The sequence below is a fragment of the Heterobasidion irregulare genome (genome assembly GCF_000320585.1).
Source record: "Heterobasidion irregulare TC 32-1 unplaced genomic scaffold scaffold_01, whole genome shotgun sequence".
In the NCBI taxonomy this organism is placed as follows: Eukaryota; Fungi; Basidiomycota; class Agaricomycetes; order Russulales; family Bondarzewiaceae; genus Heterobasidion; species Heterobasidion irregulare.
In genome coordinates, this window is record NW_009258197.1 from 752,474 (window position 1) to 766,383 (window position 13,910).

Sequence of the window (13,910 nt, forward strand, 5' to 3'; positions counted from 1 at the left end):
TTCACTAATTCTAGACTGTTGATTACTGCCGTTTTGATCTCATTGTTCGGTGTTCAAATGCGACAAATATATACAGTTTTTGGTCAAATTTCACGAGATTTTTCATATTCTACAAATTCTGTCGGGGTGTAGTATCTGCTACCGGAAACATCTGACAAGAGCCTCTAAACTAGTCAGAGCTGCTCAGAGGCTGTCAAGATACTTTTTTTGTTCGGAGCACCAAAATATTAGCAGCTGGACAGTGTCTAGGCAGCTCCGGCAAGCATCAGTCCAGCAGACACTGTGTCTGTATAATTGGGGACTCGCTGAAGGTGTCTGGGGCTCTGGCATTGTCTGTCCAGCTTCGGACAGACGCCTCCCAGTTTGCTGATGTACATCCAAATCACAAAACTATCACTGGCCCTATGTTCGGACAATACCGATGTTCGGACAGTCTGTGTTTCTCGCTCATTGCTCGACATATCAACCTCAATATTTTGACCATAAACCGTTCAATAGTGTAGACTTGGTTTCTGAAACTTTGAGATTTTTTAAAGGTGATTTACATTCCTAAATGTTGAAAATGTGCCTTTCCGAGCTCAATGTCACGCCTCGGATGAGTCGGAGCATGCGAGGAAGGATCCTGATGATCCAATTTTTTTTATGTAGTCTAGTGTAGCCCATATATATTGGTTCTGGTATGTGAAGAAAATGCATGGGGTATTGTTGCACTCGTATGAAAATACAAGGTATCAAGTGTGACATTCGGAAATAGAGCATCGAAGAAGGGGAGTGCAAATTCATTCTCCACACATAGTTCCACCAGCAACCAGCCAGCATCCCAACAAGTCATGTCCAAACATTGTCCCCACTGTCTCCCTTCCTCAACCATGCCACAGACTATACTGAACCTACAGCCTCCTAAGTCACAAACTTTCCCCCACTCCTATGTTTACCCAAGGTCATACCCTTGTCTCACAACAGTTCTCCACACCAACCCTGCAGGGTGGCAATAAGCATAAACCTCAAACCTAGTAGCCATCAAAGAACTAGGAAATGACAGCCTTAGCCTTTGCAAAGCTGGGAAGAAACATGATGTCTCTCCTTAAATTCATAATTATGTATGCACTTGTGATCCTCGTCCAAATCAGTCACATGATTCAAGTATACAAATCTTTGCTGACCATGGACAGCTCAGCAACAAAGTTGAGAAACTGGTTGCAGACTGTTTCATGGAGGAAATCGGCCTACCAGTATATCTGGAGCATGTGCTGAATGCACCTGACACTCATTTCATTCTGTGCCTACTTAATAATTATATTGGCAAGGCTTTATTCCAATATGAGGAGATGCCTAAGAAGGAACATATTCATTTGTTGCCTTGCTTTTGGTGTTAGATGTGGGGGCTCACATTGTTCATTGATCCTATCAACATCAGGATGCATGCAGAAAGCTCTTGGTGTCAATTCCAAGGTTCTGCCACTGTGGTACATTGTTGCAGCATACTACCAGTGGCAGTACTTTGACTAGTCTCTTGATGGTTTACCCATTCCTTTACTAACATATGATCACTGTATGGCACACCACTTGTATGTCTGCTGTCGAGGAGGATAGTATGGGGTGGTCAAGTTGCCATTAAAGCTGGTCAAAGCTCGGAAGGGATCATTATAGCAGAATGGCTTGACAATTTATTTCACATTTCTATCTGAGTGGACGACAATGCATGGGCATCTGGACAGATCTCTAGGTGAGGTCAACACCCAAGATGGCATTGTAGGTTGTGGTATGGTAAGTTACAGGTCACTTCTCTGGGCTTCTAGTGGGCTACTTGACTGCTTCAACTAAAGCTCCCCATCAAATCAGATAGTGTTGATCTAACCTTGAGCGCTTGTGCTCTGGTCTGTTGGATCAACAACCGTATTCTGTATGCGTCCACATGGTCTGGTGCACTAGAAATTAATTTAAATATTCAATTATGGTGACTACAAGCCGCTAGTCGTGGGGGATCACTCTCAGTTGTGTCAATGCAACATTCCCTGAGAAGGGCGGCATTCGGACAAGGAAAATTATGGATTTACGTTACAGAGGAACAAGCAAGTCATTGGGTTTGACCAGTCAAAAGTACCGCCATTGGTAGGCACCTCCAGCAATGTACCACATCGGCAGAACTTTGGAATCTATCCCAAAAGCTTTTTGCACCTGACCTAGCGGTGGTAGAATTGATAGGGAAAGTCAACAACTGAAATCGCGACACCAAAAACGAGGTGACGAACGTATGTGTTTTTCCTTTGGTATCTTGTTGTGCCTCATGGATGACTGGATAGAATAATTGTCAACCAAGCACGCGATGATATACGAAGTGTCAGGCGCATTCAGCGCACGCTCTAAATATATTGGCAGGCCGACGATCTCAGTAAGGCATTTCTCAACGAAGTCGTCAGTTTTGATACTGAGAAGTCCAAGATCGGTAGTGATTGGTATGCTTGGGTCGCGAGAATGAACGAATGAGGTTATTTGATCAAACGTGAGAAGAAACCCATAGTGCAGATATGGCGGGGATGCATATTTATGCAAGGGCAATAGAGCACGAGGGAGTTTGGACATAGGCGGAACCTTTGCCACTTCTTCTCTCGTCTGGAATGGCAAGGATGATAAGTCATCATCGTCGACGGAACAATAGACACGCACGTAGAAGGGATCTGAGTCACTCCACCGAGGGTGAATCTCTTTTGGCACCTTTCTAAATGCTTGTACTATTGGTTCTGGTAAAGAAGACTGAGTTGTCGATGCCGTCTGGCTGTCCTCGACAGGATGTGCTGGAGTGATGGTAATATCAAGAACAGTGGAGGTCGACATGCTGTTGGTGAGTATGAAGGCTTTCACGCCCAAAAGAGAGTGACCAAGGTGACTGGGTGGTCAATGGTCAACACGGCAAAATTAAAATTTGGCAAAGCTTTGCCACAATATTTGAAAGCCGATGAGTCAGATATTACACGCGTACCACTGCGTGCACTGAGGCTGAGATGCCACCGCCATGTTCTAATGATTTGTATATCATGGTTCGTCTCCTGCTTAAAAACTATCCTACTTACGTCGAGTGCACTTTGTGAAGCAAGCCCACATAAGAACACCGGGCTTCATGCACCCTCAGACGATAGCGTAGACAGGGCCTTGAGAGAGCAACCACCTGCCAGCAGGCCGCAAGTTTGAAGCAACACGGAGAGGGAAAGTCACAACAGAGCCATGCAACGAGGAAGCATTATCCAACTACTACAAAAGCGACATAAGGATCGGACTCAGAGCTTGAAGCTTGAAGGTAAAGGCTGTGTTATGCAAGAATGCTTGCAGGCTGTGAGAAGAAATATCAACACATAAAAGGATGATGAAGAGCGATCACTTTGAAGCTAGTCATCGATATTCTTATTTGTTGTATGCTCCAGTGATGTACCACATCGACAAGATCTTGGGATTCACCCCGAGAGCCTTTTGCAGCCGACCTAGTGATGGTATTATTATGATATTATTATGAAGACAGTCAGCTCCTATAACCACAACACCAAGACAACGGCCACGAACATATATGCTCTTCTCTAGGCATCTTGCATTCGATACATCTCTTGATGCAATAATTGTCGAGCATACATACAACAAAAGGTGTTCCAGGCCCGTTCACCACACGCTGCAAATATACTGTTAGACCAATTTCCGCAGTAAGACGGTCTACGAATAGTCTTCCGGCTTGGCAACTGGATGATCCAGACTTGTTGATGACCTGCGTGTTTGGATTGCGAAGGGAAAAGATCTGTTTAAGCGTGATGGGGAGACCGTATTGCAAACATGGCGGCGATGGGATCTCATTCCTGGGCAAAAGTATGCAAGGAAGCTTAGACATAGGCAGAACCATCGCCAGTTCTTCTTCCGTCTATAAGCGACATGGTGATGACGATCAATCGCAGCAGTTGATGGGCAAGGAAATACTAACAATTATAGGGTTTGCGTCACTCCATCGAGGGTGAAGCTCTTTCGGAACGCCTCTGAAGGCGTGTATGATAAATTTTAGTAGAGAAAGACGGTGTCGTAGATATTCTTCAACTGTCCTCTACAGAAAGCGCTGGAGTGATGATTTCGGGAATGAACAGGATCGCCATACTGATGACAGATATCCAAGTGATGGCGCCTGAAGAGGAGAGTGATGAAGTTGCCAATGTGCTCAGACTTTGGTCCCCAAGGTTCGACATGTGCCACCATTTAGCGAAGTTTGGCGGAGCTTTGCCATCCTCGTCTTTGATTGAGGGTGCGTCCGATATGCTCCGGTAGAGAATATTGAGTAGTAAATGCCTTTCCACGCTGTCCTCGACGAGAGGCGCTGGAGTGTAGTGATGTTGGAATTTAAGAGGCTTGATGAGTATGGATTTCTGTGCCGAAGAAGGAGCGATTGAGCTGGGTACTTACACTGTACTCATTGCTCAGCACTCAAACCTTGAAGTCTCCTCATGACGTCGACGTTCAGCGTACATGGCAAATTTGATGCATGGTCATCCCGTGTCAACTGTGCGGATAACCATAAATCACCCTACTGCACCGCGGGTACCACCGCGTATAGACCTTGTTCTAGTATAAAGCCGCTGCGGTACTCTTGATTTGTTTCTATCCTACTCAGAGCAAGTGAAATATGACATCATGGATTTCCTCAAGAAGACCTGAATGATATGCCTTCTTGTCTTGGGCAATCTTTGAGAACGTTGGCACAGAACGGCGGGTTTTGAGTACCTGTCAATTGTTACAATATTGTGAGCCCATCTTCAGAAAACAGTGCAAATAAACTCTCGCCAAAAAGCCTTCATCGTCCTTGGACACTCGCTGTGCTCAGTAACGTGTTCCTGTTGAACGTGTGAATGAGTCGCGCACCAGGCAGTCGTCCGCTACCAAGAGATCAGAGTTCAAAGCTGTATGAGGCTCGGGCACGATACCACTGGCGGTAGTGTTGACGACGGAGTCTTAGGGAAAGTAGACAGCGGTCAAAGAAGATTAGGCGGACAGTTGAAGTAAGCGATACAGATTACAGACCCAGCCTCGCGGCGGTGTGTCCGGCCACTGCGACGAGTTTCAACTCCATGGCTTCAAAATTCCCATGCTACTCTGGTCCCTGACTGAGACCTGAGCATCTCCCTACCTGGTGTTCATGCATATAGAGAGTGCATGTGAAGATTTGAAGGCCCAAGGGCAGCCGTCCAGCACATTAGGACTTTCTGAAAGTGTGTAGAACAACTATATTCTGCGCACTAGGGTTAGCAATGGAGACTACCTCTGTTACAACGTCTTTCTCGATCACCCTGCTCAAACTCTGCTCAAGCGTTCGCATGCCTTTCACCTCCCGGAAGCTTGGCACACGTGGCTACCTTCAGATGTAGCGGCGGGGTACTCAATAGGTAAAGTAGAATCGAATGTCAAACTCTGCCACAATGAATCTTACAAGCTTCGACGAGCTTCAGTACTAACTCGGCTGCCCCCTACCACCCCGTCCAGCATTGCCTCACCAGGCACGCAGGTAGTGGGCCATGCAGTGATCACGTTGTAATGAAGGAATGGAAAGGGCAAATCATCGGAAAACTGATCAACGGTACTGCCACTCGTAGTATGCTGTAGCAATGTACCACAGCGGCAGAACCTGAGGATCCACTCCGAGAGCTTTCTGCATGCGTCCTAGAATTGGTTAGATCATTGACCAACGTGAGTTACTACAATCACCACACCGTAAGCAACGCAACGCACGAATGTGTTCTTTCTTAGGCATCTCCTCGCGTTGATATAAAGCCTTGACAATATAATTATCGAGGAGGCACAGAATGAAAAGGGTGTCAGGTGCATTCAACACGCGCTCCAGATATACTGGTAGCCCGATTTCCTCAGTGAAACAGTCTGCAACCAGTTGCTCGGCTTTGTTGCTGAGCTGTCCATGGTCGGCAAAGATTTGCACATTTGGATCACGCGACTGAACAAAAGAAGTGATCTGCTCAAGCGTCATAGGGAGGCCGTAGTGCAGATAAGGCGGTAACGCCATGGCATCCTGTGGCAAAAGTGCGTTAGGAAGCTTGGACAGAGGCGGGACCTTTGCCACTTCTTCCCTGGTCTAAGAAAGGCAGAGATGATGAGTCGCAACCGTCGATGATGGAAGAGACACTGGCGTGTATGGGGTCTGAGTCACTCCATCGAGGTTGTATCTCCTTCGGGACCTCTCTGAACGCGTGTACGATGTGCTTCGGTAGAGAGATCGACGGGGTCGCAGATGCCTTTTGAACATGCTCGACCTGAAGTGCTGGAGTGATGGTGATGTCGGGGTTGGGGAGGGTCTTCATATTGATGATGCGTAGTATGATGGCTTCAGCAACTGAGCAAGAGCGGTTCGAACTTCGAAGTTCTTATAGAGTTCGTCTAGGTTCACGTGATTTTTGAACATAACAAAATAGGACTGAATTGACATGTGTTGCTACCGCTTGCCATCTTTGCCATCGTCATTATCGATAGTTATCGATCCGTCTTGTTTGCTGCTGCTCAGTTAGCAGATCATCAATTCTCAGATCTCGATGTGCTGGGCAACGACGCAATGGTACACGAGGCGATGTTATATGCTGTCTCGCAGTGGGTGAGCTTCATTGTTGGACATATGGGCAGTTAAAGACACATGAACAGTCAAGTTTCAACACGGCATTGATCATGCCAATGAAATTGGTTTGGATCATTGCAGTAGCCGACAAGCCTATGCTTTTCGGGAAAGAGCCATCTTTGTTACGGCTCAGCTTAGTACGTCCATCTTTTGCCGCTGCTTATCATTCGAGCAGCAGCCAGCTTCTCCACCGGCACTGGTCAAAATTGGCAGTGACTGGTGGCTGTTTGAGAATTAGCCATCTTTACTATGGCGCAAGTTACGTACTCCCTTTGTCTCAGAAGATTGCAAGCGCAGCTTTATCAGATGTGCCAAGGATACCTTTATGTCATGGATGGCAATGGCTTCGAGCCCGGCTCAGCACTCTATAGGTGGCACTGGAGAGCAGTCGCTGTATATAATGGTTGGACTTTATAGAACACTGAGACATCATCTCCACTCCTGACAACATGGCGGGTCTGCTTGCTCAAGTCGATATCCCTGCCTTCTCCATCCTGTGGGTGTCAATTATTTCTCATCAGGTTGCATTCAGTTATTGGAAGCCTTGGATCCCGAATGTTAGCATGAATTCTAACGCTGATCGTGCTTCCCTCTTAGTGACATGCCGTTGAATGCACCCGCGCCATCTACTATTGTGACCAGGCAAGACCATATCAAGGACCTTCACACTCTCATAAGTTTTATCAAAGGCATCCACCATCGCACCAATACCATTCCAGAGTGGCCATGGTATGCGTTCTATGGCGACGTTCTGAGGCACTTCAGTTTGTCTTTACCCCTCACGCGCGGCACCCAGAAGCGATTGCTCTCCCTGATCCCTCAAGGCAGAGTCAAGCGCAGAACATATCGCTCTCGTGCGTTGAACCTTCATATTCTCGTGCAAGGGAAACAGCTGATCTTATATATCGGCCAGACCCTAATACGGAACAATGGAGCATAGCTGCCGACTGGGATCCCGACAAAAGCTTCGTCGCTGATAGTGCGTCAGTTGTTCCAGCGACCAACATCAGCCATGATAGCACCAATAAGGCTGCTGCTACGAATGACCCTATCAGCCATATCGCCGGCGATCCAACACTAGCTGCTCCAATCGTACACATTCCCATTATGAACGAGCACGACGGCTCTCAGATCGTTACAGACAGCCAAAAAGGAGATAGGCAGCGCTTTAACTTTGATGTAGCCTTGCTCGAGGACGAACAGGCCTTCCGTCGACAACTTGAAGAAGCTATAGCGCATGAAGAAGTTGCCGCACTGTCCTCCCCGCGCCAAGGGCCGTCTTCGGCCCCTCGTCAACCGTTGGCCTCCGACGACTCCACACCTCTACTCCCTCTTCCACCTGGAAACATCTTGTCTGCTGCTTTGTCCACCAATATCTCACCTGGGTGGGTCGAGTCCTTGCCTTCATCTGCGTCAGAAATGGAACGCGGGGTTTCAGCATTGGCCAACGCCTCTGCATTCCCCATCGAGTCTGCCTTTGACGATCATTCAGCCGAAATTTCTGCCACGGCTTCATCCGAACCTGATCACGGCCTCGTATCTGCTAGAACATCCCGATTAGACGACGAACATGAAGGTTTATCCATTGCAGAGCAAGGTCAATCAGTGTTATCGATTTCGGTCAATCTAGGGCATATTCCACGCACTCAAAACCGACCGCGTAATCCTGAAAAAATGGTCGTCGAATATGAAGAACGTATCCCCGACTTCATGATATTTTCGCAACCCAAGGCCGAGGGCACATACTCAACAGTCAACGCAATTCCTTCCTCCGTCGGTCACCCTATCCTGATAGTGGAGATCAAACCTCTTCGACTGGGAGGCTCGTTGCAAGATGTTATAGCGACGATGAACCACGCGTCGGCGACGAGGCAGACCTCAGTCCAAGCTTGTCTCGGTTTAGACGAGTACAAATTGGATGCGATTACAGTTATGACAGCCGTAGGGCTTTATGTACGGTTCGAAGAGTACCGCCGTGAGGATGTGGCCTCTTTCCTTCGGCGTGCTATCCCACTGGAGGGGGCCCCTCCATCACGATACGCCCGGCCATCCTCGTCAAGTGAGGTCATGTATATTTTCAACGACGACATGAGCGACTATTCGCCTGGGGTCTTGGAGCGTTGGAGAGAGGCACTGCAACTTGCGTAGCAGTTTGAAGTTCGATCCAACTGTAGTAATAATTCAACGCCTTTCTCACTTTATTTGTGGCATGTCTTCCCATTGACAAGCTACAACTACCTGATCATCAATTCAATAATGCCAGCCCATCTCCGGACAGTAACACCAGCATGGAGTCGACTATGGGATCGTCCTTCGCCATGCTCAATGGTGTGTTCCCATCAAATGCGCGCATGAGACGTGCGTCGAGCAGCCGCCTGCCACCAGGCAATGGGGTTAGCTGGATAAGCAGGGCGAACTCGAATAGTATAAGGAGAGAAATTCATACCGCAGCTGTTGCACGAGGATCCCGATGCGTGGCCAGGCGCGGAGCTTAATCGTCCCCTCACGTCCGCCGATGACCAGTCCACCGCCGATGTGGTTGACCGCAATGTTCCCGCCGAAAAGCAATAACGCGTAGAGAGGTACCTTAGCGATATCGTCATCACACCATATGGTTGCGAAAGACAAAACAAAAGGGGGAGGAAGGAGCAAGAAGACATACCTCGGTAACATCCCGGAGAAAGACGCGGCCCGTCGCAACGCGGAGGAAGGAGACGACGATCCCGCTTCGCCACGAGTGCTCGCTGAACAGCACGCTCGCGGGGTGGATCCACACGCGCTCTCCGCGCATGTCAACTGCCTTAAACTCCTTCGCTGTGTTCTCCCGGGGGACGGTCCCTGCTGCGACCTGATCAAATTTGACTGCGCCTTTGGGGAGCGAGATGCGTGAGACGCGCGGGTAGAATGCGGCGAGAAGGATCGCTTTTAGCACAGAGGGCGCGCCGCTGTGAAGATTAAGCGCAGGCGTATCGGGCATGGAGGCGGCTGGGACGAGGGAGAGCGAGGTGAGGGAATTGAAGAGTTCGTGTCGGAGGGCGGTGATGTCGCGAATAGTGGAGTAGGAGATGAAGTTCTGATGGAAGTAATACCGGTAAGAAAGAGTTTCAGTGGACAATTGATGTGATTATACGGACCTGCTCGCAGAAAGTCTTGATAGCGCTGGACGGCTGTCCTTCAGAGCGAAGACGCATACACTCATCATATGCATGAACGTCAGTCAGGATATCGCTCTTTTCTAAAGCGAATCGAGCACGAGCCCTGAAAGGGACGTAAGATAGTATTCGGAGTAGAATGCGAATATTATTTACTGGTTGGCTTCATCGCGCTTGTCCATAGGGCTGATGAAGACGGGCTTCGATGATAGACATGCTGCAATGGTAAGGATGGGCCCCAAACACTGAAATATGGTGCCAAGGATCAACATCTATGAATAGTATGTCAGTGCATGTGTCTTAGAGATCACGGATAAGCCAACTTTTCCGAGCCTCAGATCAAGGGGTATGGTTGCCTACAGCCATTGAGCACGAGGGAGGAGTGAGTAGTAAGGAAATCGCACCATATGTCTTCCAAGAGCCGTCAGTTCTCCTTCTTGATCAATTGCTCCAAGCTCTTTGAGAATTTGCCATGCGTTGTCCAAAGCGGCGACATCAGGGGGGTCTATTGCGCGCCTTAAGAATACCTATATATATATATATATATATATATATATTGTAAATTCGTCAATATACTAGCGATGCTTGTATAAGCTCAAGTGCATCACCTTCACGTCCTGTTTTTCCCGTGTTGCCTTCACCGTCAACGAGATGCTCTCAAGGGGCACGCGCAATATCTCAGGCCTCGGATAACGTGCCATCTTCTGTTCTTGAGCGCGTGTGTACAGCTTGTAACATATGCCAGGTTGCGTTCGCCCTGCACGACCACGTCGTTGTCTAGCCGCAGCACGAGTGACCCATGTCTCGACGAGTTTCGTCAATCCGCTGTCGGTGTCGTATCGCGTTTCTTTAACCTTTCCAACGTCGACGACATAGATGATGTCATCGATGGTGATGGACGTCTGAAGGGCAAGTTAGTTGAGGCAGGACGAATGAGATCAACAGGACATTGTCAGACCTCGGCCACGTTGGTTGCAACAACGACCTTCCATTTGGAAGTCGAGACGAAGACTGTGCGCTGTTCATTGCTGGAAAGATTCGCATGCAGAGGAAGGATCACGACGTTCGCGTTGGACAAAGTTGATTTCAACCTCTCAATGCATTGTCGGATCTCTTGAACTCCTGGAAGGAAAATGAGGATGCCGCCCTTCTTCTGAGCACTCGACATGATGTGGTCGATTACTGCAGTTATAAGCTAGTCGCGCGGTTAGCCAGATTACGGCTGACGTAGTGACTGCCCACATACTTGATAGTCGATGTTGTCTGAGCGAGATATGGCCTGGACAGCGGCAGCAGTTTGTTCATCTAGTCCATCCAGCTTGTACTGATTGCGCTCCATGCGCTCCTCGTCTTCGTCTTGTTTCTGACCTCGTTTCGACGATGAGGGACGGTACCTGATCAAAGGTAGAACATCCTCGAGATACCTAGAAAATGATGCATATTTGAGGACCCAAACCCCCAAAATGGTAAGGCAAAGCTGACTTGTCCGTGACAGGATGCGCGAAACCTGGGATGCTCAAGAGCGGAGCACCGTTGAAATATTGCACGAAAGTCTCATGATTAATCGTGGCGGACATTAGAATGATCTTGATTGTCGGATTATGATGCAATAGTTCCTTGAGCTCTAGTAGTAAAAAATCTCCATCCACCGATCGCTCGTGGACCTACCGTATGCTGATGAAAATTGCCATGTTTGACACCAGAATCAAATACATACCTCGTCGACAATGACGTGCGTGACATCCTTCAGACCATCACCAGAGCCGAGTCTTCTTAGAACAACCCCCGTAGTACAAAACAAAAGTTTTGTTTTTTCCGATTGTTTGCTTTCTCCGCGTATTGTGTAACCAACCGAACCATCGTCAACACGTTCTGTTGAGACACGTGCAGCAACAGATATGGCAGATATTCTCCGAGGTTGTGTCACCAGAATATTGGCAGTCGATCCTTGACCCTCCAGGATTAGAGCATCTAAAATGAACTGTGGTACTGGAGACAAAATTCAATAGACAACGATCAGGAATCAATTTTGTCACCTACACTGAGTCGTTTTCCCGGAACCTGCAGAACTGAATCAAATACTGTGACCGAAGGGTCCGACATTAAGATACGTACCGGTTTCGCCGACAACAATGACGACTCTAGAATTCTGGAGTAAACCTAAGAACTCTTCTTTCGCAGTATAAGCGGGAAGCTTCTTGCGAAGAGCATATAAGTCCGTGTATGCCTTTTGTTTACGCATGAGTTCAAACTCTTGTAAAATTTGATGGTCTGTTCGTTGCTCTTTTCGTCGCTGCCCTCCCCTTTTACCTGCCCTTCGCTTAGCCTCTACCGCCTCGGTCTGAGGGGGAGATTCGTCATCGAGAGGAAGGAACAGTGTGGATTTTGGCATGAGGTGCTGGAGAACAATCGATATATCTGGAGGCCCCTGATCTTCGACGTGTCCCCATTGCTCCTCCAGCACTTGCATCACACCTAAGCAGACACCTTCACCTGTGTTCTGTATGAACCCACTCTCGAAGGCTTCGTGCAGCTGTGACAGGAGGTGAAGCCGGACATAAGCAGGAACGGAATTGGAGGTGAGATATATTGGCGGCGGGTGAGTGGACTTATTGTAGGAATATGTCGGGGGAATGACGAAATGAACCTGAATAGGCGCCACGAAAAGCGGCATCGTGAGAGTTGAATCATCGTCGTAACTAGCCCCGATGGCTTCGGCTTCCTCTGTACTTATCGGCTCCGCTTCTATGATGTCCAGGTGTTCTTCAAATACAGTGAGCCAATCCTTTCCAACAAGGTAATGATTCAGAGCAGTGACTAAAAGCGCCCAATCTTCGATGAGCCGTGCATCTTCTAGACATTCACGTACGACGTGTGCGGGGAATCCTGCTTGTTTGGTGGCGCGTTCCTCTATCCAACGTCTCTTCAGGTCGTCTGAACCTCCGTGTGTAGCCGTGATGAACGGGTTAGAAGAGTTGACTGCAGGAAGGAAGCGCTGTGGGAGGTCACATTCCGGGACATGTAATATTAGATACTCGATGCACGCTTCGAGAGGATTAGCAGAATGTAGAAGTTTTGACGCGAGAGGGGATGGCTGCGAAAGGAAAGCGACAGCATTTCGAGCTTGCGCTATTTTAAAGCCAAGCTGTCCAAGCTGTCCAAGCAATTCGGGAGAATGAGTCTCTGTGAGCACGAGTGGTGCAGCATCCTCCGCTTCAGGGTAGAGGGCGATCGTCTATGGAGGCAAATATCAATAGCCTTTCAACGGACTCACTATCGCCAAACCTTTTTGATAGCATCTTCAACTAATTCACGAAGTTCTGTCGCCATCTTCACTTCTGGTGCGTTCAAAAATTCTTTGGATACTTTCAAGGTGCTTCCACCTCCCGCATTTTGACCTTGCTGACTTTCATCCCTCCTCTTCGAAGCTTTCTCTTGCCGTTCAGTTACGGCCTTGCGAGCGGCAAAAGGATCTGATTCATACATCCATTTTTGATGCTCTTCCACGTTCTTGTGTTCAGCAGCCAGCTCGTTCCAGTATTCACGTGGACCTGGAGGGAGAATGCGGTTCAACTGGATCCCGTTGCAGAACTGGAGTATATTATCAATGGAATATAGGAGTTATTACTGATGGACAGATGCAGACGAACTCGATAGAGAGCGTAAGTAGCACCCCAATGCTGCGCTTCTTGGACTGTAGGACGAACATATGGAGGATGAGGTTCTAATCGGACAGTCTCTCGATCTCCATCAAAGCCTCTTTTGTGGACAAGGCGTATGAGAACAACCACGAATGACCACCCATTTCCATGCTTGCGCTGTGCGAGGATAGACTTAAGATCATTGCCAGGAAATATGGGTCGTGCACTCACAGTCTCAATGACAGGCTTTTCCCAGCTGTTTTTTTTGCATCTAGTACAAGATATATGAGATCTGAGATACAATCGATGCAGATCGCGCTGACGTGAAGACGCATGAACGTCGAAGCTCACGGCTGGCGTCTGCGAACATACGAAAATGATTATCACCTCTCGTGGAGCAAACTTAACGGCGTCTTGGCGTTGGGAGGAAACAAAGACTTTGGGGCGGCTGAAGTGGATTGCTGCTCGCTATTG

At 48.2% G+C, this 13,910-nt stretch overlaps 4 protein-coding genes across 4 annotated transcripts; 1 reads left to right on the top strand and 3 right to left on the bottom strand.

The window, feature by feature from the left end:
- Positions 1 to 1,816: 1,816 nt before the first annotated feature.
- On the bottom strand, positions 1,817 to 6,335 carry HETIRDRAFT_423795 (uncharacterized protein; the record flags this gene model as incomplete). Its single annotated transcript, XM_009542389.1, has 18 exons — positions 1,817 to 1,928; positions 2,105 to 2,183; positions 2,253 to 2,613; positions 2,668 to 2,887; positions 2,981 to 3,018; positions 3,072 to 3,114; positions 3,251 to 3,328; positions 3,428 to 3,476; positions 3,622 to 3,901; positions 3,962 to 4,011; positions 4,073 to 4,394; positions 4,657 to 4,749; positions 4,888 to 4,976; positions 5,263 to 5,374; positions 5,479 to 5,619; positions 5,648 to 5,682; positions 5,752 to 6,109; positions 6,159 to 6,335. 18 exons carry the CDS (start codon positions 6,333 to 6,335, stop codon positions 1,817 to 1,819), a joined length of 2,637 nt encoding a protein of 878 aa, XP_009540684.1.
- Positions 6,336 to 6,484: 149 nt separating this feature from the next.
- On the bottom strand, positions 6,485 to 7,422 carry HETIRDRAFT_406624 (uncharacterized protein). Its single transcript, XM_009542390.1, has 3 exons — positions 7,241 to 7,422; positions 6,670 to 7,139; positions 6,485 to 6,622 (listed from the first exon to the last, which is right to left on the bottom strand). Exons 1-2 carry the CDS (start codon positions 7,341 to 7,343, stop codon positions 7,009 to 7,011), a joined length of 234 nt encoding a protein of 77 aa, XP_009540685.1. The 5' UTR covers positions 7,344 to 7,422; the 3' UTR covers positions 6,485 to 6,622; positions 6,670 to 7,008.
- A 698-nt stretch (positions 7,423 to 8,120) lies between these two features.
- HETIRDRAFT_406625 (uncharacterized protein) lies at positions 8,121 to 8,843 on the top strand. Its single transcript, XM_009542391.1, has one exon. It carries the CDS (start codon positions 8,318 to 8,320, stop codon positions 8,789 to 8,791), a length of 474 nt encoding a protein of 157 aa, XP_009540686.1. The 5' UTR covers positions 8,121 to 8,317; the 3' UTR covers positions 8,792 to 8,843.
- A 45-nt stretch (positions 8,844 to 8,888) lies between these two features.
- HETIRDRAFT_447377 (uncharacterized protein) lies at positions 8,889 to 13,504 on the bottom strand (the record flags this gene model as incomplete). The annotated part of the gene is made up of 14 exons (XM_009542392.1): positions 8,889 to 9,018; positions 9,090 to 9,229; positions 9,306 to 9,716; positions 9,778 to 9,901; positions 9,952 to 10,040; positions 10,404 to 10,697; positions 10,754 to 10,990; positions 11,042 to 11,219; positions 11,278 to 11,459; positions 11,513 to 11,784; positions 11,836 to 11,856; positions 11,911 to 13,030; positions 13,081 to 13,386; positions 13,442 to 13,504. 14 exons carry the CDS (start codon positions 13,502 to 13,504, stop codon positions 8,889 to 8,891), a joined length of 3,567 nt encoding a protein of 1,188 aa, XP_009540687.1.
- Positions 13,505 to 13,910: the final 406 nt, after the last annotated feature.

Bases quoted from the DNA above. Each gene is read 5' to 3' on its own strand.
- HETIRDRAFT_406624 (XM_009542390.1), bottom strand. From the start codon at position 7,343: ATGGTGGATGCCTTTGATAAAACTTATGAGAGTGTGAAGGTCCTTGAT. The intron at 7,140-7,240 runs CTAAGAGGGAAG...ATTGACACCCAC, and splicing joins GTGCATTCAACGGCATGTCA to AGGATGGAGAAGGCAGGGAT.
- HETIRDRAFT_406625 (XM_009542391.1), top strand. From the start codon at position 8,318: ATGGTCGTCGAATATGAAGAACGTATCCCCGACTTCATGATATTTTCG.